Here is a 14,961-nt window from a genome sequence, read left to right on the forward strand (position 1 = left end):
TCTAAAAGGGAACAACTCAGGCAAAAGCATATAGATAGATCTAAGTAGTAATTCAAAAGCTTTTTCATCAGAGTTGACCTCATTCTATGATTTAATGTTTGATATCCTTACAGAGAGAAGGCAGTTGATTGTATGTCCTGAGCAGTATGGGAGGAGACATTAGCTAAACTTGACCACAGGGCAGCATTCACAAGCTATTGTGAAGGAAGAAACTGTGTTCATTAATTACGGTAATCTTTTCTGAGGTTTTGACATTCGAGCTAGATTTGGCAGAGACTGTTGGGAGGGGCTGCTGAGGGGAAGGGGCATCACTTCCCTGTGAACCTACAGTTAAAGCAGTAAGTGTATTTCCAACACTAATAGCAAAAGCCAAAGCACTCCTGGGAAATATCCACAGTACCTAGGAGTGCTTCACCACCAGAGATATTTCTGGGTCAAAAATTAATCCTTAATAGGGTAATAAAATTAACCCAAACAGAATGGAATTAAGTGTTCATTGTATTATAGACCATATCATAGAAGAGAATAAAAAACAGACTTTAATGTCAGAGAGAACGAAGCTCTACCAATTAACAGCTAAGTAACCTTGGCTAAGAACTTAACTTCTCTATCATCAGTTTCCTTTATATAAAATGAAGATAATAAAATTAACACTATGTCTATAAAGCACTTAATATAGTATCTGCTTTGGATTGAGTAGGCCTTCAATAATTTTTGTTATTTTTATTGTTATCTTTATTATTAAGCTTCATCAAATGAGAAGGTTAATATGAAAAAGACAGGATATATTACACTTGCCATTCGATTCAATCTAACTCTTATTGAGCTTATTATTTTCTTTGTGTGAAAAAAACTATGGAAACAAAAATAAATAAGAACTCATACTGAAAGAAGACTAGACAAATAAACTCACAATTATAATTATTATATTTCAACATCCTTGAGATCAGTAACTGTGACTCACTATATACTTAGTACTTTCAAGTACTATATAGTGCTTACTTGATAAATAATTTAGTTAATTAATTCAGTGAGACATGAACTGTAATTACTGTACAAACAGATAACTAGGGAAATATAAAGAAAAAAGACAACTCAACATGAGAAGGGCAGAGAAGTCTCCTAAAATAGCCTAAAGCTAAAGCTGAGGCTTAGAGTAACATTGGAAGTTGCAAGTAAGAATGAAGTATATAGACTTTCTTAGCACAAGGAGTAGCTGCTGCAATTCATTAAGACAAGAGAGAACCTGGTTTATTCAGTGAACTACTAATCTTTAATCCAACTTGAGTGATGCATACCTACCTAAGAGAGACAGTGCCCCTCTCACCATCACCTCTAGTCATTTCTGTCCCATTCTTCCTTCATTTTTCTTCATAGCACTGACAACCTCTTACTATGATTATACTATAAATGCATTTGTGTATTTATTTATTGTCTGCCTCAGCCACTTCATGAGTGTTTTTATTATTTCTACATCTGTAGCCCCTAGAACAATGACCTGGCATTCAGTAGACACTCAATAGATATTTATTGAATGAAAATTGATAGAATGAGTAAGTAGGGACTTTCTTATGAATGATCTTAGATATAATATTTAGGAAGAAATATCGGGATTCACTTGGAATGAGGATGGAGAAGGGTGAAAAGTCTGATTGTATCTCCTGAGTTTCAGACTAAAGTGACTGTGGAAATGGCTAACAAACACATATGAAATTCAAAAATAAGAGTTAAGTTTTTGTTTTTGTTTTTGAGAAGGTATGGGATGTTGAGTTACACATTATGATTCTCTCAGAGTTTTAGGGAAGAAATTCCCCAGCTACAAGAGTTTGCAAAGTATTTCCCTCAAATGGACAACAGCATCATGCCTTCACTGTACCGTGGGGAATGAAGCTGATTTTTCTTAACATCTATAGAGCAGGTTACTATAACTAATAAAATCCTACATTGATCGTCTTTATTGCCAAGAAGTCAAAAGTGAATGGTTTAAAGAATTCAAATAACCTGACTCAGAACCACATAGTTGAAATGAGAAACACAGTTTTTGCAGTTGAAAGTAACTGAGTCTACCACTGAACGCAACATTTGTCATCTGGCATGCTATTCAAGAAATCACTCTTTATTTAAATGATCACCTCAGAGTCATTTCCCCACTAAAGAAATTTAATAGTGAGTAATCAAATGTATTCACTCTCACAGTCACTGACATGAGCTTACAATTACTTCTTGGAATTGAGTGAGCCTCAGTGGGATATAAAAATTAGGCTAATCATATGGTGAATACTTACTTCATCCTGTGTTTGTTCCTGCTAGGAACAGAAATTGTCTTTGTAATTGTATGCAAAATCCTTTCACTAGACTCATCACAGGAAAATTATGTACTGCTACTCCTTTTCTAAAGAAAAGACAAAAGTAACATTTTAAAATATCACTTTCAAATCAACCAGAATGAATGGTTTTGGCTTTGTGTATAAAAGCCAGATCCAAATTAACATTATTTACAGTACACAGTTTGGCATGTGAATATAACAAACTGATATTTAATATGTTGTGTAACATTTCTGTGTGTTTTGTTGCTAGTGATTGCTTTCATGATTAATTAATGAGCTTTATTGGACTCAAATAAATTAATTGATCTAAGAACCAGAATTTTTGTAGAGCATTGGCTATCTTGCACCTTCAACCAGTGAATCAACTTTTCCAGGTTAGCAGAGGATTTGTTTTTATGAACTAAAAATATTTCTATTTTAATCATTTAGAATAGAGTACTTTCTAAAATAAATTTCACACTTCCTTTAATTCTTAGTTTTTGGGAGGCTTACTTTAGCCTTTATTAATGACTCAAGATGGTTGCTATGAAGACTGATAATGAAAACTCTAGAGTAGTTTCCAGTGAAACCCTAAGGACTTGCTGAAGTGTGCCAGGCTCTTGATTCCTACAGCTTATGTCCTCCCTCTACTCTGGTTTGGGAGTTTTCGCCCACGTTCTTTAGGGGTCAAATGTATAAATTAAGTAGTTTTCAGGTCACCGTAATTCCACTGAATATTATTTATCATCAGTTCAGATGCTCTCTCTAGGTTGAAACATAAAATATTGTTGAAATATGAATATCTCAGACTAACAAAAATGACAATCTCATATGGTTCCACCTGATACAATGAAAAATCTTCTGGCTCTTGTACGGATAAATACAGAATGAGGGAAAACTGTAGAATTTAGAGAAAAGCAAGCAATTAACATTCTTTTCTTTCCATTTTTTTTTTCAGAATCTAGATTTAGAGGAGTTATTGAATTACACCTGAATTAATTTTAATAGCCTCTTATTTGTATTAATCCATTTCTTCCTTCTCTTTCTATTTACATCTCTCTTTTTCACTTATATTATGAAAACAATTTTATAAATCTTTCTCTTTCTTGCTCTAAAGCCTACAGTGTTTTCCTGTTGCCAATGGAATACGATGGAACTTTTAGTATTTAATTATTCAAAAGTATTCATCAAGTGTTTTTTAGTTGCCAAGCACTCTTCTAGCACAGTGAACAAAACAAAATCTGCCTTCATGAGCTTACATTCTAGTGAGAGAAATAGATAATAAATAAGATAAGTGAATAAAATATATAGTATATTAGATGGTACTGTTAGGGAGAAAATAAAGCAGAGAAGGGAAATAGGAACTCTCAGGGAAAGGGAGTTGATATTTTAGAGAAAGGAGCCTAGGATGGCCTCACTGTAGACAGGGCATTTGGGTAAAGACCTGAATGAAGTGAAAGGGTGAGCCTGGAAGACTCACCTCAGGGAGATCATTTCAGGGCAAAAAGCCTGAGATAGGAACACAGTTGGCAGGTTGTCACAGCTAGAAAGAGGTCAGTTGGGTGGTCAGGGTTGAGAGTGAGAGAGCAATAGTTGAGGTCAGAGGTTTGGAGTCATGCAGGCCGCCCTAAAGAAGAAATGAGAGAATTTTGAGCCATGAGTGATAGGATCTGGCTTGCTTGCAGCTATGCTATTCATAGTCTGAAGGAAACAAAGGCAGAGCAAGAAAACCGGTAAGGAAATAAATGTAATAATGCAGACAAGCAGTAATGGTGGTTTGGACCTGGATGGTGGCAGTGGAGGTAGGGAGAGATGATCAGATTCTTGATATATTTTCAAAATAACACTGACAGAATTTACTAAAATATGAAATATATTTGTGAAAGGAAGAAGAGAGGTGATGATAATTGTTATTTAAAGATCTTCATAACACAGCCTCAACCTCCTTTTCCAGTTTCATCTCCTACTCTCCCTGTTAACTAAAGTTTGATGAAAAATTCCCTAGGATTGAGCATGGAAGGACTGTTCAAATTGTAGCTCTGTCACTTATTAGGATTATGATTTGATATCAAACACATAACCTACCTTTGTTTCTTCACCTATAAGGTAGGGATAAAAAATACCTATTACCTAAGGCTCTTATGAGGTCCAATTATATTGAAAAAGGATAGTAAAGCATAACATAGGTTATGAGTCCACTCCTCAGCATATTAGTCTATTAACTATCAATAACATGTTAAGTATTCCTCAATCTTCCTGCCTCTCTGCCTTTCCCTTATGTTGCAATAGCTCTTCCTCTTCACCATCTCCATCCATCAAACCCTCCCTCCTGTCCTCTAAGGACCATGACACAGTCCAGGGCACTCTCCTTACAGTGCAGTCTTCTTCGTTACCCCTCTTCTCAACTCAATACTTTGCTTTCCCAAAGTGTTGGCAATATTGAATAAGATTAACATACAAAATTAGGTCTTAAGTACTTGAAATGCTTGATACAAGATAAACATTGTTTGGGTGACTATTAATTCACAAATATCTATTTTAATCCTCTTAAGAGGTTACAACCATTGCATTTTACACTTTTGAATTGTGAACTTTACATAGCGTGATATAAAAAATAAATAAAATCAGAATTGTGAATTTTATATGGTATGATATAAAAATAGATAAAATCTCAATTTATGAGCAAAGTAATATCTGTATAGAAATTATGTTAGATAGTTTTCCATTTCTTGTGTTAACTTCATCCATTGTATTTTTCACATCTAAGCTAAATGATCCCTCTAAAACACAATCTTGTCATTCTCTTCTTAAAGTCCCTGAGGAGTAAAGACTAAATTCTGTAATATGGTAGAGAAAGCTCTTCTGATACATCTCTTGCCTGTGTATCTCTCCAACCGTTGAAGCTTTTTCCACAGGCCATGCAAATTCTTCACATACCCTCCTCGTTCTTTCAAATATACAGGATAAACTGAAGTATTTGGAGTTCCTGAATGTGATCTGCCATGCTTACTTCTGAGCTTTTAAACATTCTGACTCTGCTCTACAATGAATTTATTCATACATTCACACAACTCTTTGCTGAGCATCTACTGAGCATCCACTGGACTTAGTATTTAGCACAGAAATAGAATCTCCCTTAATGGAACCTACAGTGCAGTGGTGGGAGAAGACACTAATCAGTTCATCATTCAAATATATAGTTAGAAATTGTGGTCAAAGTCTCTGAAAGGAATGGTCAGAAAGTTACATGAACTTATATGATGAGGGAGTAATCTAGTCAGAGGGTAAGGGATGTCTGATGTCTGAGATGAGATCTGAAAGAAAGCAAAACTAACTTTCAAAGGGAGTAGTATTTCATGAAGAGGCACTGAGGAGGAGCTACATGGTAAATTCCAGAACATCTGAGAAAGCCAGTTTTATTGAATGGTAGAAAGCAAGGAGGATAGTGGTACAAAATGAGTCTGGAAAGAAAGGCAAGAGACAAGTATGACCAAATTTTGATGTGTATCATAAAAGAATAGGCAACCATTGAAAGCGTCATGCCAGAAAGTACCATAGAGTTTCTGTCTACAAAGATCAATCTAGTTGCTATGTGAACAAGTAAATATATGAATTAATGGGCCCATTCGTCCTTTGTATTGAAATAAAATTCTCCAGTGACCCAGTCCTAGAAAAGCCCAGAAGAAATAAGAAAAATGGTGTTAGGGCATGTCTGGGAGGAGGTATTCAGTGCCAAATGTTGAAACTACTTGGTACATGCCTGTAGTAATAAAGGTTAGGTTCAGTTGCAACCGACAAAAAACTTGAAAGATTTAAAGTATCAAATTTGCCTATAAGATGTCATTTGAAGTAAATATGTATACTGTAATGTAGGAATCAGGAGACACTGTTATTGTTGAAAAACATGAAAGGCCTTAAGGAAAAGTTAGGACCTGGAAGGACCATCTTTGAAGATGGATTCTTTGTTTTTACTCTTGATTATAGAAGAGGGGAAACTCAAGACATTCCGTCTTATCTTCGGTTTACATGAATGGCTTCAAACTGTGGAAGTTGGAAGATTTTTGGTCATTTTCTCGATGCCTTTCTTGAACTATGGCATAAATAAATGCTAGAGTCACAGCTGCAAATCATTTTAACCAAGTTACTATGTCAGTTATTCCTTCTGTGTGCTGAGACCTTAGAGTCCAGACTGCAGCCTTTGAACACACTATTTTAGCACCTAAGGGGCTTTGCAAAGATTCCAAACTAAATGGTTACTAAATCTGCTCTACAGTTCCAGCATGGTGGCATTAAATGCAGTGAGGATTACAGAATCTTATTCTTCTCTATGACTGAGGTTTTACACAGCACGAAGTACACTTCCAGACATACACTTCTCTCAAAAACACTAGTTTTGGAAGCTGGTAACTGTGCCAGACCAGAGAATTTGATGGCGTAGTAGTGGGAACCTGCATGGCAATTTACAAGATTAATGAGAGAGGCTTTAACTGAGTAAGTACAAGTTGCTGCTACCTCCATTTGTCACTTCTCTTTTTTTAAGCTCTACACCTCCTCATGGGACCCACCCAGTCCTCTCATTCCCAAACCAGTTCCCATGAAATAGATGTTTCTTTATTCCATATTCATCATAATGGCATACCCTTCATTTCATTACTTCATTATCCTAATGATATTCCTTGATAATTTCTACATTCTCACTTCTCATTTTCTCCTCAAATCCTAACTCCTCTGATATATAACTTCTATGCCCAGCATTCCATCGATGCTGCTCCCATTGTGTGCACCAATGACCTTCTAATTCAAAAGTACTATGAACACTTTTCTGTTCTTATCTATATGAAGTTTCTTTATAGCATATAGATAATACCCTTCTTTTTGAAATTATATCCACCCTGACATAAATTTCTCCTGATTCTCCTCCTGTCCCTCTGTGTACAGATAGCTGGATTAAATAACTCTTGCAAAAGAGAATATCAAATAAATAAGCCCAGCTTGTTTTGATAGCAGCCACATCTCTAAACAGTACTACTCATCCAAATTAGATTATTATCCATGGATGATAGAAAAGTGTTGATGTGTAAGGGTGCACTAGCTCAAGATTGCTTACATTACTATGACGCTTTTACATAATTGATAATATCATTACATGACATAATTACATTTTTTAAAATATGTGTATATGTATTTGATAATGTTCTTTAATAGCTCTGGAAAAGCTTTTAATTACTAATGAAATCCAATAATGTGATCTTGTCCACAGTATGCCCTTGCTACTATTCCAATAAAATTATTTTGGTTCTTTTGAAGTTATTTATACAATACTGTACAATTTGCATAATGGTTAGTAACCTAAGTATCAGTTTTGCTAGACAGTTAATTCCTTGTAAAAACATGAATCGTGTCTTGGCATACCTTAAAGGATCTTAGATGTAGTAGGTTTTTAATAAATTATATTGAATTAAAATATGAGACAGCTTTTTTAAAGTAAAACTAAAACTTAAACAATCTTTTCCAGTAGTGAATTTCCCATTACTTTTACGACATTCACCAAAAACTGCACTATTTATTTTCTGGTCAACAATATTGTATTACAGATTTTCTAATAACTAGAAAATACAAACCATAGCCAGATGTAGAATTAGTATGACTTGACTTGTGATTTTCTAGTTTATGTAACAGCTAAGTTACATAATCATAGATTCAGCAGCAGTATTTTCTCTGATTTAACAAATGTATTCCCAACTATCTTAGCAAATAAATAAGACACACACAACTGAGTCGCAATGGATAATAAAGCATATTAAAATCAAACACAGCTTACTAAAGAATTCAAGTTTTCAACCAGACTCTGAAATTATAATTGTGTGTCCTTTGCACTGCATTGAAAAGATGCCATTTATTTACGATTATGATTAAAGGCTCTTTTTACGCAGCCAACTTTCTTTGCCATTAACAATTGTGTCCTAGGGTTTGTCTTATTTTAGTTCTAGTGTCATTTGTAAATCTTAAAAATCAGGTAACAAAATGTTGAATTTATAATTTTGTTTTATTAGTGTAAAACTTCTATAGGGAGGAAAATAATAACCTGGATGCCTCATACTAACATGAAGCCTGATAACCACATGATGAAAAAAAAGCAAGCAATATCTAAAGGACTGTGCCAAGCTGTAAATTTATCTCAGGCAGCAGGATGACTACTACTTCAATGTACGTGGCCAACATTTACCATTTTTACAACACACAAAAAATCAAACAAACAAAAAGTCTTTGAATTATTTCGACATGACAATAAGTAAATGGAGAAAAAAGAATAGTCAGGTGTCAACTGGTATTTTTAAAAAGAACATGTTCATAGGTGTCAAAAATGAATAAAAGGAGAGCAAGTCCCAGTAACAGATAAATAAGGAATGAATGTGTATATTAAGATAGGACTCAAATCATCCTATTACACAAGCATTGAATAGGAAACAAGGGAAAGAGTACTGGATTTGGGGTGGGGGTGGGGAGGATCTAGGTAAGATTTGAAAAGATAATTACAGGCATACATTACAAAAGGAAAGACTAAATGGAGCAATAGATATACTAGAATAATTATATAGTAATTAACATGCCCTCTTTCTTCCTCTTTGGAGATTTTTTTTTTCATTTAAATAAAAATGAATCCTGACTGCCACAGTATTTCATTTGGCAGGATATCAGGTAATTTATATTTCAAATATGATCTCATCATCGGTTCCATCTGTTGATATGAACTGAACATCCATAATGTTTGAAACTCTGACTTGTGGTAAACATACCTAAATATCAAAATTTTGAATCTAAGAGACTCACATACCAATGAAAACTGAATAAGCATGCTCTTACCTTGCATGTGTCGAAATAATTCAATATTTATTTTAAGTCTGCACTTTTAATCCACCCAGCTCTCCACTCTAACTCCAGGGACCAGGGGAGGGAGAAACTACAGGCAGCTGCCATATTATGAGCTCCAGTAAGTGTTAGACCTTCTTAAAGAGGACTAGCATATTTTTTTATGCTAAGCCACAGGGGAGGAAATAACTGATTAACAGGCTCTGATCCTAATGAATCCTTGTTTAAGGACTATTCATAGATTTGAAGAATCTACTTTCTTTCTCTCATGTTTCATTTTAAAACTTAAAGCTGAAAAAAAGCAAGAGATCAAGACAATGTTGGCATGAATTATTCTACATAAGTGCTGGATTCACAAGTTTGCCCCTTTGTCCTTAACCCAAATACCAAGACCCGTGACTTTCCTTCCACATCCAGAGATCTGAACCGAGTACAGGGTAGAGACCATCTGATGTGCTTTCTCAACCTTCAACACCCAACTTAAGTTGTTTCTCTTCCGTGGTATTTTTCCTTGTCTAATCCACACAGATTTAACCAAACTTTCTCTTGGGCCAACATTTTACCATTGAGTGCAGTTATCATTATCCTTTTATAAACTAATTTGCATTTGTGTGTTTGAATGTCTGTCTACTAGATTATGAGTTTGAGAGCCCAGAGCCTCACCTATTGGGTCATTCAGTTTACCCCCAACCCACATCGTTCCCCTGACAAAAGAAGAAGAGTTAAACAATGCCCTCTCCATTTTTACAATAATGGGTCCTCAATAAATACCGCTACACCTTTCCTTTTATATCTGTGTTTCATTGTTGAACCAAAAAAATGTTACTACCTTGCTCAAAGAGATAGTCAAAACAGTTGTTCAAAATTAATTTTGTCTAGTGTGTAAAATTAACAAAAAAGTTTATGAAATTGTTATTGACTACAGGTGGTAGTGGATTTGCTTTTGGTTTATCTCATCAAAAATGTGTCTAGAGCAATGTAATATTCTTCAGTAGAGAGATTTTGAGAACTTACTCAAAATATGATCTTGCTGCTTCATTCAAGGGCTATTTTAAAGGCTGTTGTTGCCTGAGTAAAGAAAACAAAAACAGATGATTCAGAAAAAACCACTCAGATTCTTAAATTTCTGAGTATCCATTATATATTTTGGAACATAAAAATGTTGATGTAGAATCAGTGCTTATATGTTATTAAAGGGGAAAAAAGGATGTTTTTAGTAACGCATCTGAATTTTTTTTTCCTGCTAGGATATTCGATACTTCAAGCTATTATGGAAAAAGCAGGACAAAATGGTTGGCATGTGAGCGCTATATGTGTGGAAAATTTTAATGATGTCAGCTATAGACAACTTCTAGAAGAACTTGATAGAAGACAAGAGAAGAAATTTGTAATAGACTGTGAAATAGAGAGGCTTCAAAATATATTAGAACAGGTAAGTCCTGGATTTTACATTAGTATTAACCCAGACCTTCTACAAAAAGGTTGACCTTTGATTTACTTGTTTCCATCAATATCTTCTTCCAACCATTTAGTTAGAAATGTGGAGTTTGGGAGTTTTCATTTTATGATTTATCTCCAAAACTAAACTATAATCCTCTATCACCAAAGTCTATTTTGGTTCTTAGGGTCTCAATGCCTTTAGGAGCATTATTTCTCACGCATTTTTAAGACATACAATAGAAAGGACCTTTTGTGAATCACCAAGATCTCTTGGCCTTCGATTTCCATAAACATTAATTTTGAAGATTAATGCCATTTAAAATATTTGAAAGTTTTAATAATTGTGAGTGTGTTTTTACTAACCTTTAGAGAAATAGCTATGTGAAAAATAGCAACATGATTTAGTACAGCAATGAAAAATAAGAAAATTAAGTGACACACTGTGTATAGCATATTTTCTTCTAGGTTTGTAAGTAAATATATTACCACCTCAGGAAAGATGGTTTTCAGTTCTCCACATGAAGAAAGAATCCTTGAATTAAGCTTTCAATAAGTATTTGTGATTTGATTTAAAAGAAAAGATAAAATAGAGCTTTGTCATTGTATTAAATGATAGGAAAATATCATCAAATAACGGATAACATAGCCTTCTCCCTAAACTGCATATCATGACAAAGCTTTGAAAGTCTGTATTTGGCCAAAATCGCAGTGAACGAATGCCATCTAGTGGTTTTAAAAATGTTTGCCCGCATTTGTATGCAATGTTAGGTTGGCTCGACAATATCGTAGCGTGATGTTTTTGTTGGTTTGTTACATATAATTTATCTAAGCAATTATATGATTTGATTTGTAGTCGTAAATTTACCTATTTGCAGGTTTCTTTATAAGGATAAATTAAATGTTCAACTATAAAAAGAAAAACCACATGTTTCAGAGATTCCTTCTTAATATAGAAGGGCACTTCTTAATATAGAAGGAGAACTGAAATCTAATGCCTTAAGTTTCCTTCCTCAACTATATTAGTATTTGTAAAAGTTAAAAGTAGGAAAGCATGTGGTATTTATTTTAAAGGTCTAGTGGATCCACAGCACACTATAAGAGGAAATGACAGAGTATTCACCTCCTATTATAGAAGAAAAAAATAACAAATAACTTGATTGAAGAAACATGTTTATATTACATTGGAAAATATTAATTATAAACCTGTGCATCAGTCAGGTATTTTCCTGAAAGAGTCCAAAAATTGTAATTATTCAACGTATATGAACTTTTTAAATGTGTATTTATGGAATCCAAGAAAAAAACTTTGTCTTGCTTTCTTAAGAAAGACAGTCACTTCGGCTCAAACTCCTATTCTTCCTCTCTCCCACTCTTGCCCCTGTGTTGAGAGTGAGTTGTCTGACCTGAACAACTGAAGCTTTGTAAATAACTCTTCATGAATCCCAGAGAGCAGTCAATTCTAAGAACTGCCTGGATTGCCAAGTTCCTGTCAGAGGGTGAGTGAAGCTCAGAAAGACCCTCTACTTAGCACCTGTGCTTAAAAGACTATCTGGTGAAGGCAATTGAGTGCCTTAAGCACACTGACCCATTTTTGCTTATCTGGCTTCTAAGAAGAAAATTGGCACTCTTGGGTGCTTAGGATAAATTCTTTGAGCCTTAAATAAGCTCTTGCTAAGGGAATTGGACATCTTAATTTTTTTTTTTGTCATTTCAAAGAAATTATTTTTCCTTTTTCCAGCCTTATTGTGATATAAATTACATATAACACTTTGTAAACTTAAGGGGTACAACATGATAATTTAATACACTGGTAATTTATGAAATGATTACCACAGCAAAGTTAGTTAACACCTCCATCACTTCACATAATTACCATTTCTTTTCAGGATGAGAACATTTAAGATCTATTCTCTTAGCAACTTTCAAGTGTATAATACAGTATTGTTAACTACATCACCATGCTGTGCATTTGATCCCAGAACTTAGAAAGCTTGAGTGTCTACCTTTTCTAGTTCTATTTCTATTCTTCTTGCTGAATTCTAAAAGGTTTCTATCCTATTGTGACTGCATAGAAATAATGAGATTGGTAATAGACCTTTGTTCCTTTAAAATGTCTTTCAGGTATAAATCTCAAAAATTTTAACAGTCTAGTGTATTGTGAGAATATAATCTACTCTTAATTGTCTATACAATTTTTCCCCCAAAAAAGCTTATTTCTGATTCTGAAAATGATTTTTTTTTCCTATCTATATTTCAATGCATTGCAACTCTAAGCAAAATCACTTTTAATATTTTTTAGTTTTACTCTTGACTCATTTAAACACAAGAGCTAATCCAGAATGTCAGGAATTTATACATATACTTCAATACCTCTGTGATAAAACATTTTGCTTAATGAATTGAGATAACAATAGAAAACAATTTCAGAGAATCAACTGAAGCACCTTTTAAAAATTAAAATGCTAAATAATGTTTAATCAGAAAAATATAGGAAAAGAAGTAGCTGTCTCTCAGAAGATGGTGAAATTAATTCGAAGAAGATAAGGGGATGTGCTAGGACATTTCTAGAAAGATAGCATGCTTTATATTATTGTACCATGCTGTCAATAATTACTATTGTGACATTTTAATTTGTATCAATTTTCAAAAACATAATGTAAATAGTTCACACAATTTTCTCTTAAAATATGTTAATGAACAATTGTGGTTAGAGAAACACTTCATTTTCTGTACATGCTTTCCAAATTATTTTTATGACATGAACTAATTAGTTCTTATAAATGTATTGCTATTTAAAATAACAGTTAGCCTATACTTATTCAAACATTTCAAAACATGAACTTCAAAACAAGTATTTGAAGTTGCAATTTAAGATATATGGCTTTTTCTACCTTAAATTGCACCATAGGAAAAAAAATGGAAGAGTTTATGTAAATATCACTCACTGAGCTATTTCAAGCAATAGAAACAACAAAACTACAAAGTTAAATGATTGTCATTTTGTTTGTATCAGACTCCAATAAAACAAATTGCATTTTTGACTCTCTAAATACACTAAGCTATTTGTGTCCACTCATCTGCAGAAAACAACTTTGAAAAGAACCATATTTTTTAGTATTTCTTGAATTTGTGATCCATTATTGATGGAAAGAGTCTCAATTTCTACTTAAATTTATATAATCGTTTTGGATAGTGGCATTATTTATCTCACTTCATTTTCTTCCTCTAACAATAAATCAACTGTTTTTATATAGTTCTTAATAGCATGATATATCGAAACAAATGAGTTTTTTATATCAAAATAAATGGCTTATAGTGGGAACATTTTCATATTTTATTTTCATACATATTCATTAATTTTTAATTTTGAACTTGATTAATTACAGAATCAGTATGGATTCCATCTCATACTATATCAATTGAAAGTTGAAGTACCAGACTTTGATTCACATGTTTAAACTAGCAGCAAAAAAGTAACAAAAACTTGATCTTTATCTTTCTAGCACTGAAAATTATTTGAGAAAAATAGCACTTAAAGGTAATGGTGCTCACAGATTTACTCTACAGTGAAAAAAACTAAGGATCCTGCAACTAGATTTTTGTGTTTCTGCTGTCAGTCAAACCCTCCTCTCATGAATATTCAGTTCATCCTCTGAAATATACAGTTGTCACAGTGGTCAGTGTAATGGCTTGTACTCTTGTAATTCATTCTTTGGTCGATGCACCTATAGCCCCAAAATTATGATTTTTCTAGAAAAAGTAAGTGTTTTCACTTTTTGAGAGATGGATAAGAAATTTTCTATTGTTTTTTAAGTTTTTTTTATTTATCAATTATAGTAAATATACAATATTATATTAGTCTGAAGTGTATACAATACATTGATTAGACATTTATGTAACTTATGAAATGATCACCCTGATAAATCCAGTACCCATCGGACACCACACATGGTTACTACAATACTGCTGACTATATTCCCCATGTTATTCTCTACATTCCTGTGACTATTTTGTAACTACTAATTTCTACCTCTTAATCTCCTCCTCTTTCACCCAACCCTCCAAACCACCCCCAATTCAGCAACTATCAAAATGCTCTCTGTATCATGAGCTTGTTTCTGTTTTGTTTGTTTGTTTATCTTGTTCTCTAGATTCCACATGTAAGTGAAATCATATGACATTTGTCTTAATATGTCTGACTCCACTCACAGCACAATACCTTCTAGGTCCATCCATGTGGCAGATAGTAAGATTTTGTTCTTTTTCTTGACTGAGTAATATTCCATTGTATATGGGTACCACCTCTTCTTTATCTATTCATTCATTGATAGACACCCAAGTCGCC

At 33.6% G+C, this 14,961-nt stretch overlaps 1 protein-coding gene across 3 annotated transcripts in view; it reads left to right on the forward strand.

Moving 5' to 3' along the window:
* GRIA4 (glutamate ionotropic receptor AMPA type subunit 4) overlaps positions 1-14,961 on the forward strand; it is a 316,548-nt gene that overhangs the window by 203,685 nt on the left and 97,902 nt on the right. For all 3 annotated transcript variants that reach the window (XM_039858731.1, XM_039858730.1, XM_039858732.1), the window contains exon 5: positions 10,424-10,608. In XM_039858731.1, the coding sequence (XP_039714665.1) occupies positions 10,424-10,608 (185 nt within the window). The remainder of the gene's footprint in view (positions 1-10,423; positions 10,609-14,961) is intronic.

The sequence above is a fragment of the Pteropus medius genome, unplaced genomic scaffold (genome assembly GCF_902729225.1).
Source record: "Pteropus medius unplaced genomic scaffold, Ma_sr-lr_union100, whole genome shotgun sequence".
NCBI classification, from domain to species: domain Eukaryota; kingdom Metazoa; phylum Chordata; class Mammalia; order Chiroptera; family Pteropodidae; genus Pteropus; species Pteropus medius.